This window comes from Crocodylus porosus, unplaced genomic scaffold, assembly GCF_001723895.1.
Source record: "Crocodylus porosus isolate Cpor-Errol unplaced genomic scaffold, CroPor_comp1, whole genome shotgun sequence".
NCBI classification, from domain to species: Eukaryota; Metazoa; Chordata; order Crocodylia; family Crocodylidae; genus Crocodylus; species Crocodylus porosus.
Window position 1 is genome coordinate 77,178,086 of NW_017728947.1, and position 15,600 is coordinate 77,193,685.

Sequence of the window (15,600 nt, forward strand, 5' to 3'; positions counted from 1 at the left end):
CTGTGTGGATAAAATCATGAGTTGGGCCTGAAAGTAGATAACAGGACATACTGTTATTTTCTGTCCTCCCCCAGATCTGGAAATAGGGATTCAAAACCTCAGCCTGGATCTGATATAGTGAGTCTCAAACATGTCTTGCTTGAATCTAATATTCTAATTCAGGTCAGTGTCTACTATTTAAAGACTCTAAATGGTACTGCAGGAACAGCCTACCTGTCTGCCCGGTGTCTTGTCACAATACTTACGGCTAGGGAGTTAGAGGTGCTGGCCCTCCTGCAGTTCAGTGTTAAGCATGTGAAGGCAGGACCTTCTTCATTTTGTCATTTCAAATGAAGTTCAAAGCATTACTTTCTTTCTCTGCTTGTGACTGGTGTTTTTACCCACAGTATTGGGAGACAATTACCTCTTCTCACCCATGCAGGAATGTAAAGACCATGCTACTTCATTTAACAGGCATGTTTCAGAATCCCACTCAAGGACACCATATACATGAAAACATACTTATTTCACTCCATTTCTGCTCAGGGAGCTCACTTTACTTTTCCACCTCATTTTTCTAGCCTTCCTGTGAAATTGCACTTTATGTCCAAAAGAAAGTCATTCTGCCGCCAGCAGAGAGGTGGTGCTGGAGGTCAGTGTCCATGTCTGGCGGAATTCATGCAACCACTTTGCCTAAAGGTCCCGACTTGATTCACTTGGAGCGCAGGTGCCCTCCTGTTTGTCCCGTCTGGCCCCTCCACACTTCATGGGGTCCAAACCCTCTTGTTCATTTTCCATTTGACTAGTACATTTTCCCCTCACCCACAGGGCTGCTTTCTATCTTCAGGCACTTTCTAGGGCCTCCAGTTCACTCATTTTTGCTGTCTCCATCTGTACAACTAGCCCCAAACCTGGTAAGCACTAGGCTAGGACCACTCATTCACTAAGGGGCTGCGAAGCTGCAGCTATCCTTTTGCAGGGGTGGCTGCACTGGTGTCCCTAGCAGTGGGTCAGACAGGCACCAGCCCAGACGGAAGGCATCAAACCAGAAGCACAGCTTGCCCTGCTCCTCCGCAGCTGCCCACACGGACCAGGGCAGGGGTGACCAACACCGCTGTTTCAGCGGAGGCTTCTTCTGCTAGGTGGGGGTAGGACATGATGGGGAACTCTCCCCCAGATAGGGCCCGCCCCTTGCAGGTCTGGTTGCCCGAGCTGCCGCCTGCTCTCGTGTGGCCGCCACCGCCTTGACCCCATGCACTGCTGCTGTGTGCCTGGCCGCGGCGCTGTGCCATGTTGTTGCACCGCCCCTGCCGCACGCCCCAATGTGGGGAGGAGGGGAGGCCGGCGAGGCGGAGGCTCGTGAGCCGTACAAGAGCCGGGGACACCAGAGGCCCTCGCGCCTCAGTCCGAGAACTGGCTACACTGCAGCTGAGCGCGCCTGCGCAGTACAACATAAGCTCAGGGAGGAGTGTCGCCCCTCCCCGTCGCCATCTTAAGTGATGGCAAGGAAGCATGGCAGTGGAGGTCTTCCTGCCAGACTTGGAAAGAGTAAGGTTGTGTGTTTTCTTCCGCCGGAAGCACTTCTCTAGGCGCTCGGGAGGGTTGTACTCTATGGTGCCAGTAGAGTGCGTGCGCTGGGGGTGAGGCCCGGGGCACAGGGAACCCGTTAGCGGCTGCATCCCGCCTGGCGGCGCGTGGCCTCGGCCGGGGGCGGGGCAGGGCCTCAGGTAGGCGGCGGCGGCGGCGGGGGGTGCAGGAGCTAGGTGTCTAGGCCCGCCCGTGTGTGCGCTCCGCTGCCCTGGGGCGGCACGGGAGTCGGGCCGGAGCGCGATCTCGCGCCGAGGCCTCCCTGGACAGGGGGCGCCCGGCAGATCCGTCCCGGACCTGCGGCCGGCACGGGGCATAGCCCGGGCCCTCGTCCCGCGCGGACTGCCCAGCCTGGACTGCTGCGTGGGCCCGCCCGGGACTTCCCTGTGCCGCCGCCCTGCGGCCCCCGCGCTCGGGTTCACGGAGATCTGCGGCCCGGCCCCGCTTGGGGCTGCCGGTGCCCGTCCTGCGGGGGCCCCGGAGCCGGACGAAGCCGCTTCTACAGGACTGAGGCCGCTGCCATTTAAGGCAAGTGCAGAAGCGGCTGCCCTGCCTTGCCCCCTTCTTGTACTGGTCCAATCTCAGACTAATCCAGCGTCTGCTTTTAGCCGGGTGCGAGGTGACTCTGGGTAAAAGCAGGCCCGGGACTTCCCTCAGGACAAGGTCTCTTTCCTGGGACTCCACAGACAGAGGCCTGTTGTCCCATTCAAGTACATTTGAAGTATCCAAGATGATGCTTTGTGTGGGAGAGCCACAGCAAAGTTGAGTTACTTCCAGGGACCATCTGCATGTCTGTGGTTGCCAGGTTTTACCTCAGCCAGAACCAGTTCAGGGCCAACATCTGTTTCTAGCTTTTGAGCAACAGGTGACTTCAATCCTGGGCTCATGTTAAGAGCTCCATGTAAAACCGTGCAGAATGATACTTCCAAACTTAATCTCTGGGTATTTCAGATGTTGCTGACTTCTCCTGTGTTGTAAGAACCCAGCTGAGTGCATAGTTTCATCATCAGAAATCAGGATCCCCAAGTAAGAATTTTAGTGGGTGACTGCTCATAATGCACAGGCTTGTGGGGAGAGTCTGGTTTGCTCTTCTGTAGTTACGGTTGCTCTGTCAATGCCAACAGGTCAGGAGACCTGGCTTTAGTATGAAGAGCTGAAAGGATGTGAAAGATCATTTAAAAGACACTTGTATATCAAAATTTTCCATTCCAGTCTTGTATGCTGTTAGTCATTGTACCATCTAAGTACTAACATTTATTTAACCTCTGGATTTTGCCATGGGCAAGATGTGAAGGACAAGAGTGTGGGAGAATGCTAAAATGTAGATATTTTATAGCTAATGAGATCAACTATATTTACTGGGCAAAATAAAAAAAGTATTATGGGTAATGAATAGTCATGCTTCAGATCACAAGAAAGCCATTAAGTAGCACAAGCAAAGAAGAAATTTAGGGTTAGGTTAATCCAAAAATGTTGGTGCATCATCTGAAGGATCTGGTACTGGATACTAGACTTCAGACTACTGGCCCAAGTCATTATGGACTTTTCTGTAGGCTTCTTTTCAAGTGTTATGTGTCACTTTTCATGCTAGAACTGTACTTTAACAGAGCCATGCTAGAGGGAAAATTGCTTCCCATATAATACCTGAGTATGCAGGTTATTTTGTTTCAACTTAATTTATCTTTCACTGTGCATTTATGCAAATTGACTCTCTTGCTTTTTGTTTCTTGCACACTGATGCACAACTGTCTGCATTGCAAGCACTGGAGAGAATTGTATTGTACTATTTTGTTTGCGTGATACCAAGCACATTTCTTTCAAAATAGTTGTTTTAATAAATTCCTCTGTCCCATTGTACTTTTCCTGGTTTTCATAAAATTTATGTTCTATTTTTCCTGCTTGAAGGATGTGAGAGTATGTAGTCTGGAAGAGAGTATCTTGGTTGTATATTCTGGTTTTCAGAGCTTCTAGTTTCTAGGTTGCACATTCTGGAAGGGTGAGGTAAGAAGAGGCATTTCTGAGGCTGTGTCCACAGGAGTGGGTTTTTTGTTTGTTTGTTTTTTAAGTGCAGCATCCCCTATGCTGCCAAAGCAGTCCTAGCATTTATACAGTTGTATTGTGCAAAGGTGTACTCTTGTCCATATGGTGGATTCTGTGTGCTCTTGCACTTTGCAAGTGAAAAGCTGTGCTTTCAGAAGCATAATTTGGCTAGGTTAACTCTGTCTACACAAGCTTCTGTTGGTTCAGCTGTCTGTCAGAATCATGTGTCTGACCAGCACAGCAGCACCGCAAAATTCTGTATCATGGATGTGGTCACGGCAGACATAGATCCTCTTTGGCAAACTACTTTTGTTCATTTGCTAGTAATCGTTAGCCTTTAGTTCAGCCTCATTCTTTAGGATGGGCTGGGGGAGGACTTCCAATTTCAATCTACTCATCTGTCCTTGAATCATTTTTGATGCACATCCTTAAGAGCTTTTACTTTCTGGAGGTCTCCAGTTAATTTGCTGATGATGTTTAATGTAAAGAAATTAAAATGCACAACTGTCCCACTTCATATTCATATACAGATAACAAGTACACATTTTATACCCGCTGCTTTATCTGGGTCACTCAGGCTGATGAATTTAACAGCAATCTAGTAGAGCTTGGTATTACATTTCAACAATTTGGTACAACAGTTCACATTCCTATTTCCTAAATTGTGTATGCATAGTAAGGAATTAGTAGTTTGTCCAATTTAAGAGTTCTTAAGAGTATTAGAAATTATTTATGTGGAGACTGTTCTCCAAGTGAATCATACTTTGCTAAATAGTCTGGAGACTGAAATTATTCTGTTTCAGTACAACTCAATACGACTTGCCAGCCTGCAAGCTTTAGCTCTTACTGTGTACCAAAGAAAGGAGCAGAACAAGGCCCTTTCCATTATATTTACCACTTCAGTTATTTTTAAATCCTGTCTCTTGGATTACTGATAGTACTAACAGCTAATGGTGACAGTGGATCTCATAAAAGGTTAATCTGGATTGTAAAGCACGTTCCATCCTTATGCAGTTGTTCCCAAGACAGAGGGAGGTAAAACTGTATAGGAATTGAAATGTTCTTTTTGTTCATGTGTTATGATCGTGATGTGCAGGTGCGAGCCTATCCTGCTTTCTTCTTGGCTTCAGACTAGCACAACTAACTACATCTCTTGTTATCTCTGTGCAGATTGAAGATGGGTGTATATTTGTATATATACAAATGGCCCTTCATATTGAATGCCATTTGTCCGTCTTAGATTACTTTCTTATCTCCACTCTTCTGTCTGTCCCCAAAAATAAAAAGGATAGCATCCTATTCTTGCCACTATTATCTGTAGTGTGATCAAAAGAGATCTATGAGGGAACTGTGACTAAGACTTACTTCCCTGTTTGGCAAAGCATCCAGAGACCAATATCTAATTTCTTATTTTATTTTTCCACGTATAAGTTAACTCCAGGTTTTCTGTTTCATTTTTACAAGGAAAAAAAGTTTAGGGTGGTGTAGTGGTGGTTGTTTTTTGGTCTCCCAAAATAGATATCTGTTTAATATCAGACGAATAACTAAGGACAACATCAGTTCAAGGTCTTTATGTGTGGGATTTTGTAAGAAAGAGGCACAAAGAATTAAATTTAACTAAAAATACTAAATTAAAAACTGGGCTGAAAAGAATTCTGACTTGGTATTATTATTGCATGCAAAAAATACTGCAACTCCCAAAGTCAAGACTGTTAGAGGCTCTGTTATAGGTCTGTAAGGTGTGTGTGTGTGTTTCTTTTGGGTAGAACAATAGGCATATTTATATTTAGAACAATACAATACTTTATCTAAATTGGAACAGGAGACTCCAAAGGTTTTGTTTTAAAACACACACACCTTTTTTGCATCTCATGTAGGCGTAGTGGTTCACAGGATAGGTATTTGGACACTGCACAAGTAAAATTCTCAAACCTGATGAGGCAACATTGTATAGTAGCTGGTGTTGGAGACAGTTTTTGGATCCTGGAAATTTATTTCTGTCTCTGGTTTTTTAACTTTCAGAGTCACCTTCAACAAATCATGGTAGCTTTTGTGGCTCAGTTTGCATAAAACTTATGAAGATGCTCTTCTCTCTTTCAAGGGTTTAATTTAAACCAACAGTTTAACATTTGCAAAGGAGAATTAGCTGCAGATTAGTGTAGGTGTACAGTATTTAATTTTGGTCTTTGTTTAGTTTTTGCTAGTACAAATACTAGGAAAGCACGGTGCACAAGCAGTTCGATATTTGTTTCACAGAGACATGTACATTGATGGCACTGTGTAAGTAACTGCCTATGAAAACGACATTAAAAGAACATTAAGGTTGTTAAATCAAGTACTTAGCAGTCAGCAACTGCCTGAATTAAGATTGCACATGTAACCTTGAATATCTTAAATGTGTCCCTTCCCCCTTTGTGTGTGAATTATAGTATGCAGTCATATAATTAACTGCACTATATTTTTTTTTCCTTGAACAACCTGTTTTATGTGCACAAGTTGCTCATGAAACAAGCAGCTTATTCAATTTTACATTTTATTCTCAGTGTTATGAGATTGGGGCCACACCAACTGCATGCCATTCAACCCAGTTCTGAATAAAAAAATAACTTCCTTACAGGCTTTTGTATGGCATTCACCACTAAGTATATGGGTGCTTAGTAAATATTTAATCACACCTTCTAGGAAGAATGTCATGTTGCCTAACATTTTACAGATGAGAACCTGAAGCTCAGATATCAAGTGTGCAGAAATGTTCAGTGCCCAATTTGGGATGTCTGTGGTCATCCCCCTTGCTCTACCCACCCTACTCCCAGCTGTCATAGACAAATTTTGTAGCATTGTATTTTTCCAAACAGTTTTCAGTTATATACTGCTGAAGTGTCACACACGCACATCACTGCAAATTGGATCCTGGCTGTCTCAAATTTGTTACCAGAAAAGAAGAAACACAATGGTCATTTGTGAAAAGACATGAGAATCCTGGGTGGCAGAGATTAATTCTAGTTCTCCATGATGATATTCCACTGCCAAAACCATACTATCATCCTTTCTTTTCCTTCTATCCCCTGTATAAACAAAGCCTAAAGATCTCCTTCACTATATAAACCTGATTACTTCCCTCAACGTTGTCTCTCCTGTGCCTGAAAGAGACAACAGATCCTATGGAAAAAATATATAATTTGGAATTAAACTGTACTTTCATAGGACCAATTTAAAGATGGACACGCGGCTCCTAGTAGAGCTTCCTAATTTTTGTATGCTTGACTTTGCAGCCTACACATTCTTCTTGCATCATTTCTTTTTGTATGTAATTTTCTAGTTATTTGCCAGTTCACTTTTCAAGAAAACTTAGAAAAGTCGTCATATGGAACTATGTTAGTCTCCATGAGTAACATTAGTCTCAACTTAGGCTGATTACAGTAGTTGTAACATTTATGTGGGCCAGTTGCTAGAGTTAAGGAATATGCTGCATTAGTGACTTTCACAGCTTTTTGCTGACAGTCCAGAAATGTAGGTTCACTAGTGGCATCAGACCCACATTCCTCTACCCATCTTCTCTCCAGCCTGTCTGTAATCCTGTTCCACATTCCGGTCCTCAACACTGTCACTTAAGGCTCAGGCAAAAAAAAGCAGCTCCCAGTTTTAACTCATGGTGCTTTGCAGGAGGTGCCATAAGTTACAGTGATCCCTGGACCCAACAGGCATTCACTTGTGTCCCTGAGGGTTGGATATCAAGCTTCAGTTTAGAGGGGCAGTGAGCCTGCAGCCTCTCTCCCCTGGCAACACCCCTTCTTCATCCCAACACTGGTGCTGTTTTCAGGGGGAGGAGTGAATGGAGGAAGCTTGTTCTGGGGGTTTCCCAGTCAGTGCTGGAGGGTAGGGCAGATGAATTGGAGCACCCCCACCTCTTAGGGGGCTCCACTCCACCCATCCCACCTTCCAGCACCAGCTTAAACCCCACACCAAAACTCACCCCACTGCTACCCCTCTCCTTCCCCCCTCCAGGACACATTTTGAATACAGTGGCAAGAGCAGTGTTAAGCTGCATCAGCCCTGCTGTGCTCCCAGCATGTGCAGGCACAAGTTACTGAAGGCACTTCCTTTTGAAGCGTCTTCATTGGAACCCTCATGCAATGAAGGGTCAGATTTGTCGTGGGATTGGGTCCTTTTAAACCTCTCTGCAGCCATGAGCTTGTGTTTGGTCATGGCTGTAGAGCACTTATCAGGGTCTAAATTGGATGAAAATTGTCACTTTTATTTGTGCCTTTAAGAATGCCTCCCCCCCTGCCCCCCCATTCCTGTCTGTCAGGTGGTCTCTTCCACTGTCTTTCAGATAATGAGAGATGACAGGTTCCTGCTCTCTCTTCTTGTCATTGCTGTCTTCATGGTTGCTGACTGATGAGAATAACAGGGAAATAGCTGCTCAACTGTATACATAGACTGGAGCATGCTAGGTATTGATGTTCTCTTTAGAGAATCCAGATGTTGAAACCTAATGAGCATGTGAACCCAGATTCTGTGGGGTGATAACTTGGCTCAATTTTAGTGAATTTTACAGGAAAGATGAGAAGCGTGACAACAGGGCAGCTTCCCATATTTCAAATTTGTGCTGCATGCAGGAACTGGAGACTCTCAGTGAAATGATTGTACAGATTATTGCATGAAAATACAACATCCTTTTTCCCTCAGTGTATTCTAAGTTAACAGCTGAACTGTTTAACTGCAGTTTAAAAAAATCAGCCTGAGATGCACTTAGCATGGAAGACTTCAGCCCAAACAGTTAATGTTGGGTGAAGTAGTAAGCAGCTGAAAACTGAGTCTTCAGTGTAGCCATCTGTAGCAGCATCACCTCTAATTAAATATTTGTTGATCTAATGGGTTGCCTATTCTTCATGCTATTCTGGATTACAAAAGTATCTTTAGAGGAGTGTACAGGGGACAAATTTTGTTCGTAGTAAAGAACTGTCAATATTGTACTTATTTGGATCTGAGAAGACACTGAATTTAAGATGACCCCCCCAATAATTAGATTGTATACATGGAAAACTTATACACTTGTACAATTTTCTATGTATAGAATTGAATTACTTGAGGGTCATCTTTTTAATTAATTCCTCTCACACACTGTTGCAGGGGGGCAGGCAGTTTGCCCCATGCTTGTGCCTATCCCCCTGCCTCTGCTTCCCCCTGCCCTCCTTTCCCCTTCCCCAGCCTCTGCTTCCTCCCTCCCCCTCTTATGCATGCTCCGTACCAGCAAGTTTCACCTTTGTTCTAGCATGAGACATAGAACACAGCCCCAGCCCCATAGCAGCTGCATGGGCTTTGCACCACTCCTACATAACTGGGCTGGGGCCATACTCAGTGCCCCAGGCTGCAGTATGGTTGTAAAACAGCTGGCGTGGACAGAAGGTAAGGTGCAGAGGGGGGCAGGTGAGGGAACAGAAGCTATGTGGAGGGGGAGAGATGATGGGGTACAGAGGTTATGGGGGTTAGAGAGCCAGGCAGCAGCTGTGGCTATGGTTCCAATTCTGGGTAGGGGCTGGAGCTGGAGTCGCAGCAGCTGCCTACCCCATCCACACCGCACTCATGCTCATTTCTAAGATAAGGGGCTTTTCCATGTTAAATGGTGGAGGGAACCTAGTCTTAGAATCGAGTAACTCTTCTTACTGCAAAGTACATCTTGCACTGGTAGAATTAGGTGCTTCAAATTCTGAGAAAATTGTATTTTGTTGTTGTTTTCCAGAGTCCTGTCAATGGAAAATGCGTTGACAACTGCCTCCATCATTGTGAAAACATGGAAAGAAAATATCCGTCCAGAGAGAGCTCCAGAAAGTTGCTGGGTAAAATGATGGAGATGAAGAAATTAAGTCATCATTTCAATATGGCAGCAGCTGAATCTGACAAGGACTCTGGATTCTCAGGTTTAGAAAAAGATCAAGTTAATTTTCCTTGTGTTATCTTGTTCAGACTTCACAGTGTTCTTTACAGACCTTTCTGGGTCTAGTCCCATGTCTGTCTGAAAGAAGGTTTTTCTGTATAGGGCATCTTTAAAAAAAAAACCAAAACAAAACAAAACAAAAAAAAACACCCAACTGGAACCAAGATCTTCCGAGCAGCTATTTATGTTTATATAACTCCTGTGTCAATTTCAGTGGTATTGGAGTTTGACTCATTTCTTTAATAGGCATAGTTTTAATCTTTGCCAGAGTCCAGAATAAGGGGGGTGGAGAGACTCTCTCTTCATCATTACAGTGATTAATGAGCTTTTGTTACAGTGCTAAGTGTTCCTTAGGATGTGATTTTTTTTGAAGTCAGAACAGCCTGTGAAACTCAATTTTATGAGCCTTATAAAATGTAACAGACATTTCCAACAAACCTCTGCAGTGATCCTTCCCTTAATTTAGAAGAAAAATCATGTACTGGAGACCTAAGACCACAAGGTACAAGAAAGCCACAGCATAGCCTGTGGCAGGGAAAGGTTTTGTTAACATTGCTCCAGCCAAATATACTTCGTTACCACAAATGGTTAGAAAGACAGTACAGTCCCTGGCCTCTGAGTGCAAGGGTGCCAGTAATAATGGGATTTTTATGTAGATTCTTCTTAGCTAAGAATTAGTGTGAGAACTGCTAACTTGTCTAACAGAGACCACTTAGCAGCCCCCAAGAGAGTAAAGTATTTTAGGGGGAGTTCAAAAACAAGTTAGCAATATTCTTTACAACCTGATTGAGCAGAGTGGAGCAGTGGAAATGAAGGCAGGTTAGCAATTGTACTGCATATACAACAGCTAATAACTGGACTTTGCTCCTATTAGATGGGAGTTCCGAGTGCCTGGGCTCCATGGAGCAAACTGACTCAGAGGATAGGCTGAACACGTTTTCCTGGAATTCAGAGGATGGGCCCTGGCAGTGCCCTGTGACCACAAGCAATTCCTTTCCTGCACTTTCTCCTATGGTTGTAATGAAAAATGTGCTGGTCAAACAGGTAAGAAGGAAATAGTCTGTGGGAAGGACAAGTAAACATCTTTTTTGAAAGGGAAATCATTATCATTATTGAATGCTACTGATTTAACTTGTTACACTCATGAGATCTTGGTATTAATATTGCCATCTCCCAATAATTGAAGAACAGCTCGTGAGTTCAGCCATTTATGTGGCAGGTTAGAATCACCAAGATACAGAACAAATATTTGATGTGCCAGCTCTCATACATCTGTCAAATTTCCTTCTTTAAAAGGGATCTTGGTAAGTCATACTGAGAGAGAAATTCTGGAAATTGATTATTTAACTCAAAAATCTAATTTACTTCTTTACTGATACTGTTAATTTATTTTTCTCCATCACTCACCTTAAGGAGTGAAATTAAGATTTATTAGTTTAATTTGCTCATTCTCAAGCAGTAGCAGAGCTTTGGATTTTGGTTTCCAGTGCTGCAAGTGAATGTTTAAAATGTTTATTTCAAAATAAATTAGACACCAGAATGTATCCTTTTGTATTTGTGGTCTATTTTTTGTTCAAGCTTTTTCTGTTTTAACAAATCTTAAGTATGTTTATGTTCAAGCTGAGAGAACCCTAATTAAATTTAGTAGCTAAATAAAAGTTCACTTAAGAGTTCAACTTGCAGCCACTGCATGGATTCTCTTTGTTGTGTGTGTCATTCTACCAGCCATTGTGGATTTCTGAAGTCAGGGCAATTTAATTGCTGTATAAGTGGAATAGGTGATTTATTTTTCTAAGAAAGATATATGTTTTGGTTTATTAAAACACATGGATTAGATGCTTTATGCTCAATGTGATGCATCTTATTGCTACCTTTGAAAGTACACTATAATTTTATACACTTATTTAAGCAATTATATGATTTACTGTTTTCAGGTACTTATTAATTGTACATCTTTAGAAAATAGTAAATTATATAGCATTTGTTAACTAGGCAGTTGACTTCTTGCTCATGATTTGTCAAGGAGTTGCATTAAAACAGGCTTTTAAGATCACTCAGGTGGGCTCAATGTGTGATTTTGATGAGATGATGTCTGATGTGGTAATGTTTCCTAAAATCAGAGGCTGGGTCTCATCACCTGTTATGACTTTTGCCAGTCTTTCTCATTGGTCTTTGCAACATCAGATTCTTCATACAATATATGATTTAGTGCATCACTTTTGGAAGACTTCACCTAAAAAAACAATCATGTTTTTCTCCCTGATTTTTTTTATTTATATAGACAAGCAGATAGCCTGTATTGCCAAGGTTTTGATAAAGACTCATGGGTTCTGCGTATGTTTGTAAACAGGTATTTTAAGTTATCATTTTAGGCCTTAATGCTTTTTGTATTACATCCAGATTTCATTTTAAACAAGTTTAGTTGTAGAAAGGAAAGTTTTGAATTAAATATCAAAATAAGAAATCTGATTAAAATAGGAATCATATGCTTCTATCAACCCTGCCATGAGTATGTTTGTAAGACGCTTGTGAAACATGTACATGCCAGCAAAAGATGTGGGAGATGCCCACATCTGGTATTCCTTTATTTCTGATTCTGTCTGTCTCATCTTTTGAGGAGGTATGAAGAAATGTTATCCCTACATCTGAGCAAAAAAAGCCTGTAAAATCATTGGGGAAAATGACTGTGGGTCCTAACCCTTGAGATTTGGTATGACTTCAAGCAAATCTGGTTAAACATGGATATTATTAATACCAGTGCCCAGAGGGACAATGAGCTTCTGTAACTGTGCCAAAATGAGATCTGCAGGGTATGCATTTGTAGGGAAGTTGGTTCTTGGATCTCCCAGATATGATTTCTTAGTCTGACAAAACACTGTGATTCAATCTAGAGGCAAGTTCTTGGAAATGTAGACAAACTGCTTAAGTAGCTGCATAAAGCTCCATTCAAGTAGATGATAGACAAGCTTCATCTGCTGGTGGGCTGTCAGAACTAGAAAACAGCATATTGGCTCCTGTGCTATTCTAATAATAAACTTTATAGATAATATTGCAAGCACTTTACAGAATTAATTAGATACCTTATAAAACTAATAATGTAAGAGAGAAAATTAAGAATGAACTGGGGAGAGAATTTGTTGAACCAGAACCTATTTCATTGAACCAAGGATTGTAGTGTCTGAACCTAATTATGTATGAATGAAAGAGAGCCTTGCTAAAATGAAGGATGATACTGCAACAAACTAAAGCAAGTGGCATAGGTCAGAGGAATCATGAGATGCATTTATGCCTCTGTTCATTTTGCCTTGTTATCATGGGGTTGTGTTTTATCAACTCTGAAATTGTCCTTTCAACACAGTGATAATTCCCCAAAATGGATGCATTTAGTTTGGTCCATCTGATTCTCGTTACAGCAGTTATGAGGGATATTTTTAAGTTAATAATAATAGTTTAGACCATTAGTGCTAACTGTTTTTCTCTTGCTTGAGACCAGGTCAACAACTGTGGAAGCACAGCACAAAAATCCCTTCCATCTATGCTGATTTCAGAGTGTAAATGGCAAGGTCTAATAATAATAAAAACAAGAGGTTGGAATTAAGCTGCATTGAGTTTCACAAAATTATTTGCTAGGTTTTTAGGTCTTATGAAAACTGCTGACCTTTGGTGAGCAGGAAGATTTTTGGACAAATTGCAGTGTCTGTCTTAATTTTAAAAAAAAAGTTCTAGAGTGAACTTGCAGAATGGGAACTGACAGATATATTAGTGCAATGTAATATGAAAAGAAGAATGATATTTGGATTTTGGCAGAAGGAATAGAGCATAGGGGGAGAGAGACATTCGGGAAAGGAATGAAGGAAAAACAAGAGCAAGATGAATAGTAACAATGTTGAGTGTTTGTATCACTGTGGTAATACTGAAAAGCCTTAATCAGCTGTGTTCTCTGATATGGGCAGAAGTAACTTGTAACCATTTCTAAAAGGGAGGAATAAGGTACACTAGCTGCTAAGCTGCAACTGTTACTGATGCCTGCTTCAGTATCAATAGAAGTGATCTAAATCCCTGGACACTTAACCCTGAATACAACAGGACTAAAATAGCAATGGTTGTGCTACAGTACAGAGCTTAACATTCATCAGACTGTTACCAATCATCTGCATGTGTACATAACTATAGAGGGGCAGTCCCAATGAATGTGGCTTGTTCACCCTTCTACTATATTAAAACCAGTTAATTCCTCTAAATTGCAAAGAGTAAAGGAGTGACTTTGAGAGGGGATGGCAATTCAGAAACTTTTCTTCTAGTGTAGCACACACATTGCTTGGCAATATACAATTACATTGGTTTAGTCAAAGCTACAGTATTGTACAGGGGTGCATCAGTTTGTAGAGCAGACTTTCTTCCTTGAGCTGGTCTTGCAGCATGGGATCAGTCTGGGACATAAGATACATGCAGTGCCCACCTCAAGCCAACACTGTGCACTGGCTCTGGGGTTGGTCTGGGTCTGACTATACCAAAGCCAGCTCACAGGGGTGTCTGGCAGGGTACAATGTGCAGCTCATGGCCCGAACTGACCCCTGTTCCATGACGAGTATGTGCAGCACTATATCCAGCCTGTGCACCCTGCGTTAGCCCAGCTCCAGCTATGTTGTGCTGCCTGTAGCATGTGGGCTGGGCCCAGTGCTGCAGGCACTGCCTATGGCACAGGTCTGGCAAGGTGCTCACACATGTGGCACCTTGCTGGCCAGGCTTTGGTGTGCACTATCTCTGGTGTGTTTGGATGGCCTGGAGCCCAATCCTGACTGCCCCAGAGCCAGTGCAGTCTCTATGCTGGTCCCCTGGACTGCAGTCAGTGTTCACAACACTGGATCCGTCCTGCACATCACCTGCAGCACAAGCCTCAGAATGGAGCCAATGCATGATGTCTGCAGCCCTGGGGCCTGGCACAGGGAGTATGCTGCCCCTGGGGCCCCACCAATCCAGCCCTGTGCACTGGTTCTGATGCAGCTGGATCTTGCCTACAGACCCTCATTCAGTCCATGGGGCTTGATGAGTTTCACACCCCTGTAGTGGGGGCTGAATACATTTTTTTAAACAGATTTTTATACAGTATGTGGTTTCAGTATATTTTTAAAGATACAGGACATATTTGTGAACAGCAATGGCATATATGACAACACTATATTAAACGCTTGCTGTAGGAGCAGCAGTGACGAGATTAGATTTCTGTGTTTCAACCAATGTATAATTTGAACAGCTCTCAGTGAGATCATGCAGCATTCATTTTTGATTGCTTGTCAGTAGAGTCGTAATTAAACAGTTATGTACTGAAATTTTTTTAAAACCCACTTATTTTATTATCCATGTATTTTCAAACCTAGCCTAGAGTTCCTAGTTAGGAAAGGAAGAAATATTAAAATAGGCTTTTAAATGTATTTTCTGTTTGCCAGTAAATGAATTGTGAACTGTAACTTTGTCTCTAGCGCTGCTTTACATGTGGCTGGAAGAGGAGAAATGCTTGCACAGGATGCAGCAAAGCTGGTAGTATTTAGCAGTGGTGTCCACCAGGATTGGCTCAGCTCATCTGCATTGATAAGAACTTTAGTGTCATACTGAATCAGACTGCTGGTCCGTCTAGCTTGGTATCCTGTTCCTGATGGTGGCAGTAGTGGATGCTTTAGAGGCAGAGCATCTGAAAGGTAATATCTAGTGAAGTGATTCTCAACCAGGGTGTCACCAGATACTTTGAAAGAGTGCCATGAGGTATGAGGAGGTATGCAGATAAGTGCAGGCTCAGGTTTGTCCCTGCCTGGTTGATTTCCACCCCCCATGCCCACAGTACCGTTCCTCTACAAGGAGTGGTAAGCACTGTACTATACATGTACAGCATGTTGGTAGCAAGAGGAGGATCAAGGAAAGTGTGGGTCCATTACTGAATTGGGGAGGCAACCTTGTGACAGGATGCAGAAACCGCTGAAGTGTGTGTGGGACTCGCCCTATGAACACACAGTTCCTCCATACACACACACGCGCGCGCACACACACACACACACACACAC

The 15,600-nt window shown here is 42.9% G+C and overlaps 1 protein-coding gene across 3 annotated transcripts in view; it reads left to right on the forward strand.

The window, feature by feature from the left end:
- The first annotated feature begins 1,596 nt into the window (after positions 1–1,596).
- The window catches only part of CIPC (CLOCK interacting pacemaker), a 21,961-nt gene continuing 7,957 nt past the window's right edge, over positions 1,597–15,600 (forward strand). Inside the window, exons 1-4 of one of the 3 annotated variants that reach the window (XM_019552018.1) lie at positions 1,599–1,706; positions 2,853–2,887; positions 9,350–9,527; positions 10,419–10,588. In XM_019552018.1, coding sequence (XP_019407563.1) covers positions 9,401–9,527; positions 10,419–10,588 — 297 coding nt within the window. In that variant the 5' untranslated portion in view covers positions 1,599–1,706; positions 2,853–2,887; positions 9,350–9,400. Of the gene's footprint in view, positions 1,707–2,852; positions 2,888–9,349; positions 9,528–10,418; positions 10,589–15,600 lie in introns of all 3 variants that reach the window. The other 2 variants (XM_019552019.1, XM_019552017.1) reach the window with 2 other exon arrangements.